Source organism: Emiliania huxleyi, assembly GCF_000372725.1.
Source record: "Emiliania huxleyi CCMP1516 unplaced genomic scaffold EMIHUscaffold_92, whole genome shotgun sequence".
In the NCBI taxonomy this organism is placed as follows: Eukaryota; Haptophyta; order Isochrysidales; family Noelaerhabdaceae; genus Emiliania; species Emiliania huxleyi.
The window spans coordinates 415,099-434,787 of NW_005195149.1; the positions used below are offsets into that span (position 1 = coordinate 415,099).

At 64.9% G+C, this 19,689-nt stretch overlaps 8 protein-coding genes across 8 annotated transcripts in view; 3 read left to right on the forward strand and 5 right to left on the reverse strand.

Moving 5' to 3' along the window:
* Window positions 1-116: 116 nt before the first annotated feature.
* On the reverse strand, window positions 117-2,241 carry EMIHUDRAFT_107541 (hypothetical protein; the record flags this gene model as incomplete). Its single annotated transcript, XM_005757244.1, has 3 exons — window positions 117-381; window positions 1,001-1,175; window positions 1,635-2,241. 3 exons carry the CDS (start codon window positions 2,239-2,241, stop codon window positions 117-119), a joined length of 1,047 nt encoding a protein of 348 aa, XP_005757301.1.
* An 832-nt stretch (window positions 2,242-3,073) lies between these two features.
* Window positions 3,074-3,535, reverse strand: EMIHUDRAFT_220668 (hypothetical protein; the record flags this gene model as incomplete). Its single annotated transcript, XM_005757245.1, has 1 exon — window positions 3,074-3,535. One exon carries the CDS (start codon window positions 3,533-3,535, stop codon window positions 3,074-3,076), a length of 462 nt encoding a protein of 153 aa, XP_005757302.1.
* Window positions 3,536-6,802: 3,267 nt separating this feature from the next.
* On the forward strand, window positions 6,803-7,662 carry EMIHUDRAFT_439082 (hypothetical protein). Its single transcript, XM_005757246.1, has one exon. The coding sequence runs from the start codon at window positions 6,913-6,915 to the stop codon at window positions 7,615-7,617; it is 705 nt and encodes a 234-aa protein (XP_005757303.1). The 5' UTR covers window positions 6,803-6,912; the 3' UTR covers window positions 7,618-7,662.
* A 1,289-nt stretch (window positions 7,663-8,951) lies between these two features.
* Window positions 8,952-9,635, reverse strand: EMIHUDRAFT_42534 (Serine/threonine-protein kinase-like protein; the record flags this gene model as incomplete). The annotated part of the gene is made up of 2 exons (XM_005757247.1): window positions 8,952-9,527; window positions 9,594-9,635. Coding segments are annotated over 2 exons (618 nt in total), but the record flags the coding sequence as incomplete, so codon positions are not given.
* Window positions 9,636-10,750: 1,115 nt separating this feature from the next.
* Window positions 10,751-11,756, forward strand: EMIHUDRAFT_439085 (hypothetical protein). The gene is made up of 2 exons (XM_005757248.1): window positions 10,751-11,272; window positions 11,342-11,756. The coding sequence occupies exons 1-2, from the start codon at window positions 10,799-10,801 to the stop codon at window positions 11,528-11,530; spliced, it is 663 nt and encodes a 220-aa protein (XP_005757305.1). The 5' UTR covers window positions 10,751-10,798; the 3' UTR covers window positions 11,531-11,756.
* Window positions 11,757-11,972: 216 nt separating this feature from the next.
* EMIHUDRAFT_220672 (hypothetical protein) lies at window positions 11,973-12,635 on the reverse strand (the record flags this gene model as incomplete). The annotated part of the gene is made up of 2 exons (XM_005757249.1): window positions 11,973-12,197; window positions 12,324-12,635. The coding sequence occupies 2 exons, from the start codon at window positions 12,633-12,635 to the stop codon at window positions 11,973-11,975; spliced, it is 537 nt and encodes a 178-aa protein (XP_005757306.1).
* A 2,136-nt stretch (window positions 12,636-14,771) lies between these two features.
* EMIHUDRAFT_453776 (hypothetical protein) lies at window positions 14,772-16,026 on the forward strand (the record flags this gene model as incomplete). The annotated part of the gene is made up of 1 exon (XM_005757250.1): window positions 14,772-16,026. One exon carries the CDS (start codon window positions 14,772-14,774, stop codon window positions 15,855-15,857), a length of 1,086 nt encoding a protein of 361 aa, XP_005757307.1. The 3' UTR covers window positions 15,858-16,026.
* Window positions 16,027-19,090: 3,064 nt separating this feature from the next.
* Window positions 19,091-19,689, reverse strand: part of EMIHUDRAFT_360139 (hypothetical protein) — a 3,616-nt gene continuing 3,017 nt past the window's right edge. Inside the window, exon 6 of the mRNA XM_005757251.1 lies at window positions 19,091-19,646. Coding sequence (XP_005757308.1) covers window positions 19,492-19,646 — 155 coding nt within the window. The 3' untranslated portion in view covers window positions 19,091-19,491. The remainder of the gene's footprint in view (window positions 19,647-19,689) is intronic.

Sequence of the window (19,689 nt, forward strand, 5' to 3'; positions counted from 1 at the left end):
GCTAGTATCCTGGCTGCTTGTCTACTAGGTGGCTCGTGTCTTCGGCGGTTTTATCGTAAGCCGCGATTCTCCTAGGCGGCTGGACTCCTAGGATGCTTGTATCTAAGGATTCTGGTCTAACAGGCTGGTCGTCTCCTAGGATGCTTGTCTCCTCGGCTGGCGTTGTCGTCGCCGCCGCCGCCGCCGCCGCCGCCGCCGCCGCCGGGTGATTCGGCTCCCGAAGCGCGCTGGAAGGCCATCGCGCTGACGGGTCCGTCGTGCGCACGGGTGCTCCAGAGGGGTGAGTCGTCGGAGGAGCGCAGGTCGAAGATGCACGCGCTGCCGTCGGCGGCGCCGCACGCGAGGTGGAGCCCGTCGGGCGCAAAGGCGAGGGAGGTGAACCTGCGTGGCGAAGGGTCCTAGAAGGTTCCTAGAAGGTTCCTAGGAGGTTCCTAGGAGGGAGGTGAACCTGCGTGGCGAAGGGTCCTAGAAGGCTCCTAGGAGGTTCCTAGGAGGGAGGTGAACCTGCGTGGCGAAGGGTCCTAGAAGGCTCCTAGAAGGTTCCTAGGAGGGAGGTGAACCTGCGTGGCGAAGGGTCCTAGAAGGTTCCTAGAAGGTTCCTAGGAGGGAGGTGAACCTGCGTGGTGGTGCAGACGCCGACCTCGGGGCGGGAGGGCGGGACCGTGTGCCGTGTCTTTGCAGCGCCGTGTGAATGCAAGGGGGGGGATACGAACACAGCGAGTCCAGCTCGCTACGGCTGAGTACAGAGGGAGTACGTGCCCTCTCGAGCGCTGCTTGGACGTTTCGAGGCGCGCGGCCGCACAGAGAGCGGCCGCGCGTCGGGACGGGCGGACCTCGCTCTCCCGGGGGAGAGGAGAGGCACCGCGCACGCCGTGGGGTCGCGAGGCAGAACGGGGCACGCGTCCGCCGGAGGTCTAGTCGTGGCCCGAGCGCCCGTGGTCTCCCGTGATCTCCCGTGATCTCCCGTGATCTCCCGTGGTCTGCCTCTAGGGCGGCGAACGATTGGTCGGAGCAGAGTGTCCGCACGACGGCGAGGCGGGTCGTGTCGTAGAAGACGATGCTTCCGTCTGCGGCGGCGGACACCAGCAAGTGGTGGTTGACAGCCGACCACGCGACGCCGCAGCAGGCCGCGCTGTGCGCCTCAAACTTGTGCAGCTGAACTGCACGCGGTAAGCCTGAGGTAGAGGTAGTGGAGACCCTGTAAGCTCTCAAGGCCGACCCATCTTCCTCTCGCACAGGGCCAGTTCAATCCCCGAGAGGAGAGGCAGAGTCTCGTCTGGCGCGGGGAGACCCCCCGTAAGCTCTCAAGGCCGACCTCCCATCTTCCTCTCTAGTGGTAGAGGGTCGACTTCTCCACACGCACAGCGAAGGTTGTGGGGCGACGGCCGGGCTATCCCTCGCGACTCCACGTCTTGCAGACCGGAGCGCACGGCATTCAAAGTGCGAGGCCCGGTGCGCGTGGGTGAGCGGTGTGTGTGTGTGTGTGTGTGTGTGTGCGTGCGTGCGTGCGTGCGTGCGTGTGTGTGTGTGTGTGTGTGTGTGTGTGTGTGTGTGTGTGTGTGTGTGTGCTTGTGCGTGTGCTTGTGCGTGTGAATGTGGCAAGCCTGCGGCTCCAGCAGCGTGCGAGCCGCCACGCAGCGGCGCCGCCGTCTCCCAGAGCGAGACGACGCCGTCCTCCGACCCCGTCGCCAGCTTCGTCGGGTGGAAAGGCGACCAATGCAGCCCGCGCACTGCGTGATCGCCGCGCGCGCCCGGCGGCGCCGTATCCGCGCGGCAAACCGCAGCGACGGAGCCCTGCACGCGGTGGACGATCACGTCGCCGGCGGTGGAGGCGGAGGCGACGTGGACCTCGGACGGGCTCCACGAGAGCGCGCACACGCCCGCGCGGTGGCCACGCAGCGTGAGCGCGTGCTCGCGCTTCTGCAGGTCAAAGATACGGACCAGCGCGTCCGCGGAGCCCGAGGCAAGGTAGCGCGAGGCGGGGCTCCACGTCACGGAGAGCACCGGCGCGGGGCCGTCGGGGCCGCGCGCCTGCGGCCGCAGCGTATCGAAGAGCGAGCCGTCCCGCTCGGAGAGGACAACGGACCCGTCGTGGGAACTGCTCGCGAGGACACGGTCGTTGGCGGTCCAGCGGAGCGCACTGACCTGCGCGGCGTGCGGCGAGAAGCGGCGCCGCGCCACCGCGCCACCGTCCCACAGCGCCACGCCGTCGTCGCCAGCGGTGGCGAGCAGTGGAGGCATGTGAGCGTTGCGCGGTGGGGCCTCGCCAGCCTCGCAAGCGAGCGCGGTAAAATCTTGCCTTTTTTTGCGCCGGCACCTTTTGCGTTGGGTGTCAGTCACTGATCTGAGTTGTGAGGTGTGGTCCATGTAGTCATGGGATGGTCATGGGTCTCTCTCTCAACCCTCCCGTCCCACCTCTGCGGATCCCTCTCTAGCACCGGCGGCTGTGCTACTACAAATGAAGCTACCAGCTAGCCTTCTGGGGCCCTACAGTCATATGCCTACGGCGTCTGGGTGGGGGTGGCCGCCGCCGTCTGTGCCGCCGCCGCCGCCGCCTGCGCCTGCGCCGCCATATGCGCTCCCCAGGCGGCCGCCGCCGCCGGCGTGATCACGCCGTAGGAGCGTGCAGGCAATCACGGGTGCTATTTTGTCGTACTCCTCTTCGGCGAGCGCCCCAAATCTAGACCCTTTCGCCTTTAAGGAGGCTGCCCTCGCTCGTCTCAGGAATGTGGCGGTGTCTTTTGAGTCCGGCGCCTCCCGTTGAACTCTTGCTGTCGCCCTCGCTGTGTGTTTATCGAGCTTCCGCATGAAGTGACGCGCCTCTTCCTTATTTCCAGCGCAGCTGCCGCTCAGTATGTGCGCCAACGACGCCTGTGGTGGCTCACTGTCTTCTTGTTTCCAGTCGTCCCAGTCTTTCAGTGAGCTAAATAAATAAATAGAGCAGTCATCTCCAGGGAGAGATGGGCGACGCACACGAACACAGAGGGACAGTGCGCACCCCGCCCCGCTCGCAGGGCGTGCATCACACAGGTGGACTGTGTGACTCCTCGGGTTTCTGGGACTCAGAGGTGTGCTAGTCGCTATTCTCCGACAATTCCGACATATCTGACGGGCAGTTCGGGCTCGAGCGGTCGCGGTCGCGGCCAGCGCGTGAGGCCTGGCTAGGGTTGCCGGGCGAGAGCTCGACCCACGCGCCGGAGCGCGCGTGGTGCTTGAGCAGCCGGGCGGTCGCCGCAGCCACCTCGAAGGGTAGCTCGTCGAGCCACTCGCCGAATGTGCCCTCGTCCTGCGCCGCAGCGAGGAATTGCTCACCTAAGCCGTACGCGCGGCAGGCCCGGTAGAGCGCCTCGTTCTGGATCTCCTCCGGCGCCTCGGAGTCGTAGCCGCAAACGGAGGAGCCGGCAGAAGAGGCCCGCTTCGCAGGCGGCGCGTCAGGCGATGAGGAGCGCGAACGCCGCGGCGGCTCAGACACAATCTTGGGCCGTGAAAAATTCTTTGTTCTACGCGCCCCCTCCTTTACGACGAGCGCTCCCATGCCTGGCCGACCAAAATCTGGTTCGGCCGCCTCCCGGCGCGGACGCGCTTCAACGGCGGCACAGGCTGCGTCGCTCGCGCTGCCGAAAAAGATCCAAGCCGCGGCGGAGGACGGCAAGGCGGGCGTGGTGCAGACGTGGCTCGCCGGGGACGGGCGGGTTGACGCAACGTGCGTGCGCGGTGGTCTGAGTGGCTGTACGCTCCTGCTGATCGCCGCCGGACATGGTCACAAGCAGCTGGTCGAACTTCTGCTGAAGCTGGGCGCGAAGCTGGACGCGCAAACTTGCAGCGGCACTACGGCGCTGATGGCCGCCGCCGGCTCGGGCCACTGCAGATGGTCGAGAAGCTGCTGCGGCACGGGGCGGAGATCAACCAGCAGAACAGCGCTGGCCACACCGCGCTGATGTTCAACATTCAAGCTGCCGACCAAGACCACGAGCGCGTGGTCGACTTGCTGATACGGCACGGCGCGGAGATCAACCTTCAAGCTGGCGACGGCCACACTGCGCTCACGAGCGCCGCCTACTACGGCCGCCCTGCCGTCGTGCTCCAGTTGCTGCGGGCGGGCGCAGACATGGCGCTGCGCACTGCGGACGGCGAGACGGCGCTGCAGATCGCCAAGGAGAAGGGCCACACCGAGTGCGTCGCCGCCGTCAAGACGTATCTCGGCGAGGTGGCGGCGGAGAGGCGCGAGGCGGCGGCGGTCGAGGCGGGCGGCGCGGGGGCAGGCAGCGCTTCGGGCGGCAGCAGCGGGCCTGTTCCCGAGGAGATCGGCGAGGCGGGCGGCGCGGGGGCGGACGGCGATGCCGCCTCGGGCAAGGGGGCGGCGGCGGCACCAACTGCCGCGCCCTTCTCTGGCGGCGTGGAGAGCGGAACGGGCGAGGACGCCGTCCCCGAGGAGATCGTGGATGCGGCTGTGCAAGGCGACGAGGCGGCGGTGCTGGCGTGGCTCGACGGCGGCGGGCGGGTCGATGCGACTTTCACTCGTAAGGGTGAGAGCTTTACGCTGCTGATGTACGCCGCCTTCTACGGCCACAAGCGGCTCGCCGTGGCGCTGCTGCAGCGTGGCGCTTCGATCAACCTGCAGAGCAACAAAGGCAGCACCGCGCTGATGTACGCCGCCTTCAGCGGCCACGAGCGGGTGGTCGAGCTGCTGGTGCGGGGCGGGGCGGAGATCGACCAGCAGGACAATGCCGGCTATACCGCGCTGATGTTCGCCGCTTTGTTCAAGGACCACCCCGCGGCCCTGCTCTGCCTGCTGCGGGCGGGCGCCGACACGGAGCTGCATATGGCGGCTGGCTGCACAGCGCTGCAGATTGCCAAGGGTCACGGCAGCGCCAAGTGCGTGCGCGCCTTTGGGGAGCATGCGGCGGCCGTGGCAGCGGCCGAGGCGGCGGCCGAGGCGGTGGCGAAGGAGGCGGCGTGGGCTGCGGAGGCGGCGGAGAGGGCGGCGGAGCGGGCGGCGGCGGAGGCGGAGGCGGCGCGGCATGCCGAGGAGCTGTTGGCGGAGGTCGAGGCGGAGAAGCGCGGCAAGGGCAAGAAGGGCAAGAAGAAGAAGAAGGCCGGCGGGAGCGGCGGCGCTGGGCCGTCGCAGGAGCCCGAGGCGGCGGCGGAGGGTGCAGAGGCGCCATCAGAGGGTGCCGAGGTGCTGTCGGAGGCAGCCGCAGCCGAGGCCGCAAAGAAGGAGGAGGCGAGATTGATCAGGCTTCTCGAAAGTTGTCACGAGGAGAGGATCCGGCTCGGCATCACGGCGGAGAGCCAGGCAGCGGCTTTAGCTGAGATGGTCGAGGCGGAGCGCTTGGCCGAGGAGGCGGAGGAAGAGGAGGAGGAGGCAGAGGCGGAGGAGGAGGAAGCCGCGGCCGAGGAGGAAGCCGCGGCCGCGGCACTTGCGGCAGCTGAGGCGGCGATGGCCGCCGCAAAGGCGAGGCGCGCGGCCGCTGCGAGGGCCAAGGCGGCCGCTGCAAGGAAGGCGGCGGACGCGGCCCAGCGCTCATAGAGAGCCGCTGAGAGGAGGACATGACGCGCGCATCTGGCACCGCGCCCGTGAGCCGCACCAATTCGCTCTCACCTGGCATCAACCATGTCTGGACCGCGCGCGCCCCCCTAGCTAAGCCGCGGCGGTCTGTGTGACTTCTCTTTGACTGGGTTCCATTGAGCATTTTGGCGCTCGTTGGCTAGGGGTTTGAATCGATTTGTGGCGGCGTGTCCGATCCGCGGGCCGAGCGCAACGAAATAAACAGAACGTACTGAGCCCTGGTCTGACAGCCTGACAGCAAACCCCGGACAGCGCCTCGCTGACACCAGACAGTGGTCAGTGCCCGAGAGCGCCCGACAGCCTGACAGCGCTGACAGCACTTTCTCTGACAGTCTGACAGCACGTATCTGTAATCTGACAGCCTGACAGCAGAGTCTGACAGTCGAGCAGGTGCTCCGTCGCTGTCAGGCCCTAACATTGACAGCCTGACAGCTGCCCGACAGCCCGACAGCACATATAACAAAACTATTACATGCAAAAAGACATGTGAGGTGTGGTCCATGTAGTCATGGGTGGGGCGGCTCGCCGGCGAGCGCGGTAAAACTGGGTTTATCTTTGCGCCAGCGACCTTTGCGTTGGGTGTCTGGAGCGGCCGCACACTGCTCGGTACCCCCCCTGCACATCTAAAGCCATGGCCGACCCCCCCCCCCAGCAGCAGCGCTCTGCTGCTGGGGCGGTCGGGACCCCCCCCCAGCAGCAACGCTCTGCTGCTGGGGGTCCCCCCCCCCCCCCCGCAGCAGCGCTCTGCCTGTGGGGGGTGCTGGCATCTCTGTACAGACAGCAGCTTTTATGGTCGACACCAAAATCAGTGGTCTCACCCCGGCGGGCCCTCCTACTGCCAACCGGGCTCGAAGGCGCGGTGAACACAACCGCCTCGAGCGTACGCTCAAACACGAGCCGAGGGTGGAGGGGGCTCAAGGGGCACGGGAAACACCCAGAAAAAGATCGGCCACACACCGAGCTCAAGCTCTCTCACATCCACCTTCACGGACCAAGCTCTCTCTATCTCTCTTCCGTCTCTCCCTCCCTCCCTCTCTCTTTTCCAGGTATGTAAGTATGTAGTAGAAAGATGAACAACAGTCAGGCTCGGACTGGACACCAACGCGGTATGGGTGGACGCGGGACAGATGATGACGACACGCACGAACGACACACAGACACAAACAAGCTCACAAGACATTTTCCACCCCCTCAGAAAAAGAAAACACGGCAACCAAGTCGGTCTTGACACTTCGCCGCCCCCCCCATTCGACCTCATCTGCCGCCCTGGCCTCCTGGCCTCCTCCGCCGTCGCCGCTGCCGACCCCGCCGCCTCCGCCGTCGTCGCCACACCCCACTGACAAATGCAGGGCTGTCAGGCCTGCGCGCTTGAGCGCCGCTTCGGCTCGCCGCTCCATTGCCCCGGCTGCAGGCGACTCTTGGCTGCTGCGAACGGCGATTCGCTCTCTCCGCACCGCGAGACCCGGCCAGCGACTTTCCTCACTGGCCTCTGCGACGGCCACGGCTACGCACGTGCCATACAGATTCAGCTCCAGCCCGCTGCCGCTGCGCCGCTGCTGGAGAAGCTTGAGCTCTTCAGGAATAAAATCCAGCTCTGGTTGCACGGTGCGATGCACGTCTACTTGTCGGGCGAGACCGAGGTATTGGTGCTGATCACGTTTGACGTGGCTGCCGACGCAGCCGACCTCGAAAAGGAGAAGGTCATCAGCCGAGCCTGGAACCGGCTCTCCTACCTGTTTGCCGCTCCTCCCAACGTGCTCGGCTCGGGTCCCATCTTGTGGTGCGCCTCCACACCCCAGGGCAGCTGCACACACACAGGGCACAACACAGCGACGCTGTCACTGTTCCTCAGCTTACCCGGCGCCGTGCCCTCTAGGAGCTTCGGCGAAGACCCCGGCCGGCGCGCGCCAGCGCGGATCCGCGTCGAGGTGCGGGCGTATCTTCTCACCGTCACACGGCCACTCAATCCTGTTCATACCGTATTCGACTCATATCTGTTGAACATCTGGACTCGAGCATTCGATGTTCTATGGATGTTCTATGGATGACGATGCTCTATGGATGACGAGCGTGCGCGAGGTCCCTCAGTCTTCCTCCGCCTCCCAGCGCCTCTCCACACCCCCCACACACACCTGCTCTGATGACACTTCCCCCTCCTCGCCTCCGAGCTCCGTCGCCACGCCCTCTGCGTGTCTCACGCCTCAGCGCGCAACACGCAGACGCTCCTCACGGCGGCCGGCCGCTCCCTCACTGCCGAGGCCGAGCGATCCGCCCTCGCCGCCGCCTCCGCCTCGGTCGCCTCGCTGCTCGCGCTGGACGGCCTTACCAGCGTGCGCGTTTGCCGGGCGGGGCGGGGCTACCTCCTCGTGGCTGGGTTTGAGTCGCCGCAGGCTGAGGCGGCGGCTGCCGCCTCAGCCGCGTGGCGCGCCTTTGGCGGTCTCGCGGCCGGCACGGCACGCCGCCCGCACTCTGGGAAGTTGGTCTGGTCGGGGGGGTGGTCAGCGTACACGACCGAGCGGATCGGGCACGCCGCGCCGCCGCCCAGCCACGCCGGCGGCGGCTGGCTCTCGCTGCGCGGGAGAGTGTGCGGCGTGTCCTCGGCCTTTTGTGCGGGTTGCCGGCAGCTAGTCGCCGGCCGCCGGCTTCAGCTGCTCGCCTGTTTGCGCTCCTGCGTTGCGACAGACGCTAGGACCGACGCGCTCATATTCGTTGTGGTGGCGTGCGTGGTCACCGCGTCGGCGCAGGTGACGCATCGGCGGCTGGGCACTAGGCGGCTGGCCCTGGCGATCCACGGGCTGCTGCGGCGGTAGCGCGGCTCGCAGCATGGGCCCGCGCGACAGCACAAGCCGGTCATTAAGTGGGTAGGAACTCTATTTGTAGAACACCCAGCTGCGCTTGTACCACGTACCAGGTAGCATGTTCGGCATGTGAGTGTTTGTTTTTGGTGGCGTTGACAAAAGTTGCATATGATACAAAACACGCTCTGTCCTCTCTGATAGAGCTCTGCACATTTTCATTTCACGCATTTGAGAAAAAAATGTATTTTGTACATTGTACTTTACTCTCTAGCCAAAAACCGGCTCGATTCGAGAGAGGGATGGGTTGAAATCAAGCCGAAAGCCGCGAGCTCTCTCTCGCGAGTGATGGGACTCACAGAAGTCAGAACCCGTCAGCAGTGTCTTGCATGCTGCTTGGTGGCTATGGCAGTGGTGTACAGTGACTCCTCGAGCTCCTTTTGCGCAAACTCGTCCTGTGCGATGCATGCTTCGCCCCACACGTCATCAAGCATGGACTCGTCAGGAAAGTTGGAGAGGAGCGCGCGCGAGGGCCGGTGTTTGAGCGCCTCCGCCTGCCACGTAGAGCTCTGGCAAGCCGTCTGAAAGTAGCCGTCTGAGATGATGTCGCCCGTGGAGGGTCGACACACAGCTCGCTCTTCCAGCATCCACAGCAGCAGACGGGTAAGATCGTCGGACCATTCCCCGACAATCTCTGCGTGCCTCGCATGCACGATATTTCGCAGGATCTCTGGCACGTCGGGGCCGCTGAAGGCGTGGCCGAGCATCATCATCTCAAAGAGGGTCACGCCCAAGCTCCAGATATCGACGCTCTTGGAGTAGGGCTGGCCCATGTGAACCTCGGGCGCGATGTAGAGGGGCGAGCCGCACTGCGTGTGCGGCTGAGCGCCGGTGACGCCGGTGACGACCTCTTTCGACAGGCCGAGGTCGCCCAGCTTTGCCGCGCCTCGGGAGATGAAGATGTTCTGTGGCTTGATGTCGCGGTGAAGGACCTTGAGGGTATGCAGCAGGTCGAGGGCGGAGACGAGCTCGCACAGCCAGCGCTGCACAACCCTCTCGCTGAACTGCACGCCGGTCTGCCTCTGGCTCGCGATGAGCTGCGCGAGGTCCCCCTGTTCGCAGTGCTCCATGATGATGAAGAGGTGCATCCCATCCTGGAAGGACTGCGGAGCATGATAGGTGTGAGCGTGACATCTGACGGGAACGAGCTTCCGCCGCGCCACAGTTACCTGCCGGAAGCGCACGAGGTGGGGGTGGTTGTAGCGGCCCAGGACCTCCATGTTTGCAATCTCTCGCCGCAGCGCGACCGCCTCAGAAGAGGAGAGGTGCGAGTACGGCTGCACTTTCGCCACGAGCGCGAGCTCACCACGCCTACGCACCAGGCGACTGGGGCGAGCTGTGGGGCGAGGGTGGTGACTGCTAGGTGTCAGCCAGAGGGGCGCGGCCTCACGACAAAGGCCTTGCCAAATTCGCCGCTGCCAAGTTGGCCAGTGAGCTTATAACCCTGCTGCTGCAACTTGGTTTGGAACGACGCGGGCACGTCCTCGCAACGAGGCATTGCGCGCGCCTTCTCGCCGCCCCTCTCTGCCACCTGCCGCGTCCCGCCCGAGCCTGCCCGTCGCGGCAACGGACCTACAAACGCTTGATGCTGGTCAAACCGGTCACGCGACTTTTACTTGTCCCCCCAAGTTCTCGGCGACCAGAGGCAGGGAGACAAGTTTGTTCATAATTCGAAATCCAAGAAACGACACTTCTCACTGGCTCTCGCATCCTCGCTTGAGCTACGGTACCTCGTGTACCCTGTCAGCTCCCTCAGGCATCGTCGTTCTCGCACACCGCCACCCCGTCGATTTCTTTTTACGCTTCTCTCCTTCGCAAGGAGTTTTGTTGTAAAATTCTCTCCTTCGGCTTGCCGCGCGGTTGTGCTTGCCTGTGGCAGGGGCGGGCGGGTGCACGGAGAAGTGCCTCGCCGTCCTCGCAGGAGTCGTGTCGCGGGGGAAGGTAGGATTCCTAATTGCACCAAGGCCAACACCGACCGCCCGGCCGGCGCCTTGGCAGAGGGCCAATAACGTCCCCCGCGGCGGCTCCCGTAGTGTACCTGTGTACCGTGAGACTGTATCCGGGGCGCGCGTTTTGATTCTGCTTTTTTTTGCTTCGCGCCGGCCGAGTTCTCTGACTGACTCGCTCGTGGGCTGGCACGGCCTGTTTAGCCGCGCTTCTCCCGCGCGCGCGCTACTCGCTCGTGGCCGCGCGCCATGCCCTGACCCTCCCCAAGCTGCTGCGAGCCCGGAGAGCCTAAAACTGAGCGCGTCGGCACTGGCGTCGCTTCGGCGCAGCAGACCCCTAGACGGCAAGGACCCGAACCCACAGGCAGTTTTCCGCGAAGTGTCTTGCGACGCCGCGCCAACAACCATAACACACGCGCCTACAACCCATGAAGGTGATCATCCTCACCACGTCAGCCGATAAGATGGGCGACCACCCCACCGGCGCTTGGAGCGAAGAGATCACCGGTCCTTACTATGCGTTCGTCGACGCGGGTGCCGACGTTACCATCGCGTCAGTTTCTGGAGGGCCTGTTCCGATTGACGCCGGAAGCCTCTCTGACGCCTTCAAAACGGAGAATGACAAGCGGTTCGAGTCCTCTGGCGACATCTCTAAGCTCGAGACCTCGGTGCCGCTTTCCTCCGTCGAGGTCGGCGAACTTGACATCCTGTTCCTCGCGGGCGGGCATGGCACGTGCGCGGACTTTGCCGATGGCGCTGTGCCCAAGCTGGTGACAGACGCCTACGCCGCTGGCAAGGTGGTTGGCGCCGTGTGCCACGGGCCGACGGGCCTCGTCAACGCCAAAGATGGCGACAAGCCGCTGGTCGCCGGCAAGAAGATTGCCGCTTTCTCGGACGTCGAGGTGGGAGCCGGCGCTTCCAGCGCCGCGGCTCACAGCACCCCTGAGGCTTCCTCGGCCCCGCTGCCGCAGGAGGGCCAGGTGCAACTCACCGAGAAGGTGCCGTTTCTGCTCGAGGCCAAGATGAAGGAATTGGGCGCCGAGTACGTGCCGTCGGAACCCTGGTCAGAGAATGCTATCGCGGACGGCAAGCTCGTGACCGGCCAGAACCCGCAGTCGTCGGTCAAGTGCGCAAAGCTGTGCCTGGAGGCGGCGAAGTAAGCACAGCTCCCGGATTGTTGATAGAGCGTGCTCTGTGTACGGTCGTGCCCGCGAGAGAGATACGTAAGTGGGGCAGAGACGAAAAGGCCGCGCGTCCGCACGCGCGCGGCGCGCGCAGACCCGGTGCCGGCCCGCAAACCATGTGTACGTATTGCATGCGCCTCTGAGACGCCTTTTGTTTTTGTTTTGTTATTTGTGTGTTTAAACCCTATCCGCGTGCCACCGCGGCACCCGGTCCAACCCTCCACGAGCCACGCGTGCCACGAAGAGCGCCAGTGCGCGGAGACACTACATGGCGCAACTGAGAACTGTAAGAGTTAAGAGAGTGAGAGAGAGAAGGGAGAAACAGATCGTCTCTGCCCAGCCCCTTGGAGTGTGAAGGCTTCGCAGCCCTCCGGTCTACTAGCCGCGACCTCCACCGCTCCTCGCTCCACAGACTCGCCTAGCACCCGGTGAGGCGCGGAATGAGGTGCAGCATCGACTCGCGCTGGATGTTGTAGTCGGAGAGCGTGCGGCCATCCTCGAGCTGCGCCCCGCCGAAGACCAGGCGCTGCTGGTCGGGTGGGACGCCCTCCATGTCCTGGATCTTCGCCTTGACGTTGTCGACCGAGTCGGACGGCTCGACCTCGAGCGTGATTGTCTTGCCGGTCAGATCCTTGACGAAGATCTGCACGCCGGACGCACGCACGCGCCGCGGCGGCGGCGCGACCGCGGGCGGCGCGTCGGCCTGGCGGCGGCGCCCGGAGGGCCAGCCCGTGAGAGGCGACCCGAAATCGGCGCGGAAGAGGGCGACGGTGCGGCGAAGGCGAGCGTCACGGGCGGCGGCATCGTCACCGCCGTGCGGGTCGTGGTGGATGAACCCGCCGGCGCCGAGCATCGCCTCGCAGGCCGCCGTGTAGGCGCGGGTGTCGAGAATGTGCGCGTGCCACACCTCGTCGACGCGTGGTGAGGGAGACAGGAGCACGGCGTCAAAGTCAGAGGTGGCCGCCTTGAGCGCGAGAAACTTCTTGTAGTCCTCGAGAAGCGCCGCTGATGCGCCGGCGTCGCGCGCGAGGGCGGTGAAGTCGATGGAGCCGAGGCGCGCGAGGGCTGTGGGCGCGTCCATGTTGAGCAAGGGACCGAGCAGCGAGTTGGAGTGTTGGTCTCGCCCGCAAGTTGGAGTTGGTCGCTCGGTTTTTCTTTCAGCGGCGCTTCGCAGGTCGACCAACAGAGCAAATGGATGGCGTGGGAGACCACGGCATTTCTCACCAAGCTCGGGCTCGAGCAGCGCGTGCAGGCCGTAGAGGCGCCGGCCGTCGTCCCACGCACCCCAGCCAGCTACTTCCCGTGTGCGTGTCCCCCACCCACGCGCAGAGACGCACACCTGTCGCACGTTTCTGGCCACTGCACGGGCCTTTGGCCCGCACGTGCAGCCGACGGCACCTCTCCGTTCACCGACCCCTCTCTCGCCGCGGCGCCGCGGGGCGTTATAGCTGGGCCCTGGGGCCGTCGACTCTAGCAGCGGCGATTCTCTCTCGGCGGAGCGCGTCCGCCCGCCGACCACGCCAAGCTGGTGCTCAGCGAGCTCTTCAACGCGGGGCTGTCGACGGCGCCCCTCTCGGTGAGCGGTGAGCCTCCGCTGCGACGCGAGCAGCGGAAGACCCCGCAGGCGGATCGCTCCCTACGACCAGTTTTCCCTTCTCTTCTTAACCAAAGCTCATCTCCCCTCGCCGCACACCGCGCCAGCTGCGGAACAATTCGAGGCTGGCACGATCTCCAGTGCAATCCGGTAGAGGTGGACCATCTGCCGAATCACTTGGCTCTCCTGCAGGCCCTCTCTCTGGTTGTTGACCTGGGACCAATAGCTCTTGCACGCGTCTTCCTCGCTCCGCGCTTGCGTTCGCCTGCCGTGCGCATGCACGGTCCCGTTGGCCAGGAAGCCTCTCAAGTTGGGCGCCAGGCGCCGGACCGCCTCGATGAAACCCTCGAACTGCTCGGTGACACCGACCAGAGCAAAGCTATACCGAAGGTTGTACGCCGCCTGAGCCTCGAGCGCCTGCACCGAGGCGCCGGCGAGGAAGCGGGCCTCGCAGTCCACGCCGCACAGCCGCAGTGTCACCGCGTCGGAGATGGAGGCGCCGTCGCTCCGCGGCTTCCCTGCCCACATGTCGACCTGGCGCGGGTCGGTGCACGAGTAGTTCCGCCTGTGGTAGCCGAAAAAGTAGAAGATGCTCGCGAGGTGCGTCCACGGGCTGCGGAGCATGGTGATCCGAGCGACAGCCTGCCTCCCGAGGGCCTCGTACAGCGGGCCCCAGTTTCTCTCCAGGTCGCCGCTCCATCGCGAGTTTTGCCGCGCGAGGAGCGTGCTGACAGCGGGCGAGGCGGCGCTGCGCCTCATTCTTTGTGGCCAATGCTCGGGTGGGGAGAGGGCCGTGAAGCCCCGCCGTTCGCGCACCTTATCAAAGACATCTGGGCCTCCGACGTCGCTCCCATTGAGACGCAGAGGCTGCGCCGCCAACGCCCTCTCATCAAAGAGGGCGTAGCCGCTCGCGAGCACAGGGAGGACGGCCTCCACCCCTCTGAAGTCGGTGGGAAGGCGGGGCGGCGCCAGCGCTGTGGCGTGGGCATCGGCGAGCTGAATCAGACCGGGCGTCTTCGCTCCAAGCCAGCTCAGCTCGCTGCCTACCCTATAGTGACCCATGTGCACGATAGGGATCGGAGGCGGCGAGGCGTTGACGAGGGCGCTCTCCATCGCGTCAGCTGTTGCTCGAAGCCGGCATGCGCCCAGCACCGCCAGCGGCGAGAGAGCAGGGCAGACGATGTGTGGCTCGAATGTCCGCTCGGGAGTCGCGACCATTCGATGTCGGTTTGAGTTCCCCACCGTAACCCCGCCCTCGTTGAGGCAGCCTGTCCATTGCGGCAACCGCCGGGCGGAGCATTCCTGAAGACCCCAGAAGCCGCGCCGCACCGAGCCGCCTCCAGTCTTACCAATGTGAACGAAGATGAAGAGCGAGGGTGGCGACGGTGACTCGCCCAGCCGATGCCGTGCTGGGCGGGGTGGCATGTATGTGTACCTCGTACTGCGGCGGGCGCTGTGGCGGCGCCCCATTCTTTCTTTTGCGGATTGGTTTATTTATGCGCCGCGTAAATTTCTTTTTAGTTTGGATTTTCAATCGCTGCCGGTAGGGAGACCAGGGGCGCCGAGCCGAGAGACAAGACCGACAACAGAAGCCGCGTCGACCAACCGCCTCGTCCCCTCTTCATGCTGACGGCCGCAGGCACTCTCCTCGGTCTCATCGCGTGTGGCCAGTTCGGCACGATCCAAATTGATTGGGTGGCGGAGGGTAACGGCAAAACCACGCCACGGCTGGTCGGGCTGGAAAGTGGCAGCGAGGAGAGCGCGCAAAGAGACAGTGATGAGCGGAGCGGGCGGCGCTTGTTCAAGCTAGAAGACGGCAAATTCACAGAGATCGAGGTCGAGGAGCCGAGCGTCAGCGAGCGAGAGAAGAGGGACGCGGACGCGTTTGAGGAAGTCTGGTCGCGCGATTTTGCCGAGATGCCACAAAGCGAGTGGTTTGCTGCGAGCGAGACGCCGCGTGGGGAGTTGCCGCCGAGCGCGGCCCTGTGGGGGCTGCGAGTCGGTGCCGTATATAGGCACTCGCTGACGGGCTCGCGCGGAGTGGTGATTGGATGGGACTACCGGCCGCGAGCGCCGCGCAAGTGGCTCACCGCCAACCTGCCGGGGCAGCGGTCGGCACGCGACCGCCTGCGGCGGCTCTACGCGCCCCACTACTCTGTGCTGGAGGAGACGCCTGCCGGAGCCTTCATGCAGCGTTACGTGGTGGCGCTGTGCCGCGAGGACGACCCGAGACCGTGCCTCGAGGTTGAGTCGCCCGCCAAACCGCTGTCGCACCCCGAGCTCGCGAAATACTTTGACGGCCTCGACCTGGCGCGCGGCTACCTCCCGAACGCGGCGCTGCGGGAGCGGTATCCGCACGACGCCGCGCCCGGTCCGGCCGGGGGCCCAGCGCACCATCGCGGACGCCCGGGCGAGAGCGAGGCCGCCGAGGAGGAGTTGCCCGGCGATCGCTGGAGCATCAAGAGTGTCAACCCGCGAACTAAGAAGTGGACGGTGAACACCGGTGGTGGTGAGGAAGAGTTCGATGTCGCTTCTGTCTACAAGGGGCTGCGTGAACGGCTCGAGGTGGACACCCGAACCGACGAGGAGCAGGAGCGCGCGCGGCTGGAGTGGCTCATGTACTACATCCTGAGCGACGACTGGGACGGCGCGGCCAGCATGGCGGTCGGCGAGGATGAGTGGGAGTTTATCATGGAGGCCATGCGCTGAGGCCTGAGGGAGGGTGTAGCCTGGGTGTAGAGTGTAGAGCGCTGTGGTGCTGTGAGATGCATGGAGCGCTTGTAGAGAGTTGTACGATAGAGAGAGCTCCAGGAGAATTGCCAATCGATCGCGTGGACATACAGGTCATGCAAATAAAGGCTCCGCATGGGTACAATGGAGTACTTTTAGGGTAGACTCACCTACTCACCGCTGTCGTCATCGCTGGCACCCGACTCGCCATCGCTCGAACCGGACACTTCGCACTCTGGGCACGAATAACTGGTTGGGTAGTAGTCTAAGTTCTGAGCCTCGAGGCTGAACGGGTCTAAGTGTGGCTAGCCACGCTGGAGTGCTTGCGCGGTCTAAGATCAGCGGGAGCCTCTTACATCGGCTAAGTCGGCCGTGGCACGGCCTGGGGCCAGGAGGCTCCTCCACCGTGATCAACGATACGGCGCAGCCCCCAAATTTTCTTCGCCTGCGGCGGGCTATCGATCCTCTTCATGCTTAGCAATCGCCGCCTCAGCATCCTCCTCTTCCGACTTTCGTTGCTGCTCCTTCATTCTTGAGCGACGTCTAGCCAAACAGTTCTCACATGACACGAAGCTCCTCAAGCTTAATCAAACGTGTGACGGTGAAGGCGTGAAGCCTGTGTGTGCTGGTCCTCTTTGAACGATCCGCGCGTGAGGTAGCATAGGGCCTTGTTGGCAGCAGCCAGCTTGTTGCGCTGCTTCGTTGCGATGAGCTGATTGGGATCGCAGAAGTGCATGCCAAGCACCGCCACGATCTTGAAGCAGAACACATCGCAACCGCATCGTCCGCACTGCCATCGGCATGCCGCGCCCGCCGCTTCGCCGCAGCCGCCTTAAGGCACGCATAGCGGCAGCACATGGTACGGTGCGCGTACTTGAGCAGGCGTTGCGCGCCGTGAGTAGCGCACTGGCCCTGGGAGAAGGCGATATGGCGTCGTGCGCGGCATACGTTGGTCGGACGCGTCCAGGTATTTCGGGTAAACCTGGAGGCTTTTCAGGTATACCCGGGTTTTGCCCGGAGTGGCCTTATGTCGTCTAAGTTCATGGCCCCCGACCATACAGCGTCTAAGTCTGAGCCCGGCTCGGTGCGGGGGCTAAGTTGAGCGCTCGCTCGCTGCAGAGGCTAAGTGTAGAGCGACCCTCTAGCCCTACTACCCAACCATTCACGAATACACACACTCACCAAAAAACTCGGACCCACGAAGACAAGGAGCGCGCGCCAATGGCCGCCTCCGTGACACTCCCACCTCCTGGGCCGGCGCGGGAGTTTTACTGCCGAGTTTCTCCCGGCCGGCCGCCTCCTGACACGCCCACTGACCGAGCCCATCGAAAAAAATTCGGCGCGCCGCACTGCTCTGACCCCTGCTCGCCCCTGCTCGCCCCTGTCGCCTCGGTTGCCGAGGCTGCCGCGCACCCGCGCGCTACGCGACTACGAACTGCCGAGTGCCACCCGCCATCACCTACAGGCTGTCTTGTGTGATGGTTAGGATGTCCAAACGCCACCATCTTGTGGCTCTTGCGACCTCAAACCCGCGAGCTGTATGGGTGGTCCTGACGTCGACACCACGACAGACGCCCGAGGACCACGGGGTCGGGTGAAGCTGAGCCGGAACGCGTCGACAAGTCTCGTCTGAGCCCGTGGCGGTCGCCGGCTGAGTCGCTGTGCACGGGCCGGTACCTTACGGCTCTAGTGGCTCTAGAGGGTAGAGGCTCTAGGCGAAGGCGTCACCTCCGCAGCCTCAGATATAGAGGGAGCGGACCTGAGACGAGCGAGCGCGGTCGCTTTCGGTGGTTCGGCCGAGCATGGGTAGGACCGTGAGTTGACGGAAATCGGGGGACGCGACCCACTTCGCCACAGACGGTCCCGCGCCTCGCCGCTAAGACGGGTATACGACCGCGGCTCGTGTGCGTGTACCCGTCTTTGTCCGGAGTGAAAAGTCCAACGCGCTCGTCGGTGACGGTGTCCTCCAACCTGCGCCGCGCTCGGCGAACCTCGACAGCGCTTTCGGTGGCATGCAGCTCTTTGCGACAGAAGCCTGGAGAGCAGCTCCTCTGCTGCTCACACGCTCTGCACAGTTGGCACAGCCTACTGTGCGGCTGCCACAGCTGTCACAGCGATGGGCTCGCCCTCACTGGCCCTCAGTCACTTGTGCTGCGGCTTGTGTGAGCGACACTGCTCGCAGTGAAACCACCCCCTTCCCAACCGTCTCAGGGACGGACGCATTTGCCCCCTTTCAAAGGCGGTTTCGAAGTTGATGAGACCTCGCCCCCCCCTCTCCAATGAAAAGCGTAAAAAGAGGCGCGGAACAGGCCGGAAGCGCCGCTTGGACGTGGGTCACACAATGGCAGCGCTCCAGACGCGCTCTGGTAGCTGCCAATGAAGCTGCAGCCCATCGCGCACGCGCCGGACGGCCGCTGCACCTCCACTGCAGTGCCCTCCTGCACCGAGCGACGCGTCAAACCTTTGTTGCTGCCCATGACCGACGGCGGCTCCGAGCTCGAGCGAGCCCTGGCTGAGCTAAGCCACTGCGGTCGCAACGCAGCGCTGCGGTCGGTGCAGAGTGGCCGTGCGCGTACGGCGTCGTACGCGCACGGCCGCTCTGCCTCAGTGGCGTGCGGCTTGGGCCAACTGGAGGTCGCTCTCCTACCTCGCTCGCCGAGCTCACAACCCGGCGCGAGCCGCATTGAGTGGAAGTTCGACTTCAGCTGCCGCGAGTGGATGGACTGCCTTGTCGAGTGCAAGTAGTTGGGCTCCGCCGGGAGCACGTGGTGCAACATGTTCTCTGGGCGCCAGCAGACGCGAGCGCGCAAGCGCGTGTTGAACCGGACGCTCCATAGCAACAAGAGATACACTCGAAGGGGGGTACACGTTTTTTTATTCGGGTTTCGTGGGTTATAGTGCACTATGGACGACGAAACCGAAGACGGTTGGCCCCGGGGTGGTTTCACTGCGTCGGCGACTGCCGGCACACTGTGAGACCATGGGTGTGAGGTTAAACCACGCTACCAGCGCTTGGTCACATCAGCCCCGAGGTCAGATCCTTCTACTCTGTTGATGACAAGACTTGTCTACTGGCTAAAGCCGAGCAGGAGGGCCCAGCGCACAACCCCTGGTCAACTCAGGGTCCACCGCTCTCCACACCCCGTACTCCATCACCGGTCGCGGTCCTCCGCAAGGACGCCTTCGGTGGCACGCTCGCCCCGCTCGGCGGCGAGTTTGTGTCCGCTTTAGTAGCGCGCGCTAGCCTCTCGTCTACGGTCTAGGCTCTAGCGGCCACACCCACCACAGCGGGTGCATGCAGCGCGGCCAGCCAAGTGGCCAGCCACATTGCACATGTACCAGCCTTCTCGCGCACACATGGACACTCGACAATAAAGCGTAAGCGATTTGGCCCTCACGGCAGCTCCGTCAAATAAGAAGCGAGCGAGGCAAACTATGCCATCCAAGCTCACGCTCCAACGTCGTGTAGTCGCGTACAGCGAAGGAGGGAGGGGAGGGGAGTGAAGAGCCGGCCGCCAGCCACCCGCCGCCAACGGGCCGCCGCCAGCGGGCCGCCGCCTTCCGCCGCCGCCTTCCGCCTTCGTGCGCGCGCCACACCGCCGCGCCCGCCCGCTTAGGCCATGCGCCCCTCGAGGTACTTCCAGACGACCGTGAACATGGACGCCTGGTGGCAAACAAGGAGGGCGGCACAAGGCCCGCCCCTCAGGCGATCTCGAGGTCTCGAGGTACTTCCACACGACCGTGAACATGACGCGCGGCCTCGGTAGCCGGGCTGTAGCCGGCTGTAGCCGGGCTGTAGCCGAGCTGTAGC

Coding starts and splice junctions, on each gene's coding strand:
- EMIHUDRAFT_439082 (XM_005757246.1), top strand. CDS start 6,913: ATGCAGGGCTGTCAGGCCTGCGCGCTTGAGCGCCGCTTCGGCTCGCCG.
- EMIHUDRAFT_439085 (XM_005757248.1), top strand. CDS start 10,799: ATGAAGGTGATCATCCTCACCACGTCAGCCGATAAGATGGGCGACCAC. Junction 11,273..11,341: donor CCGCTTTCTCGGACGTCGAG/GTGGGAGCCGGC, acceptor CCGCTGCCGCAG/GAGGGCCAGGTGCAACTCAC.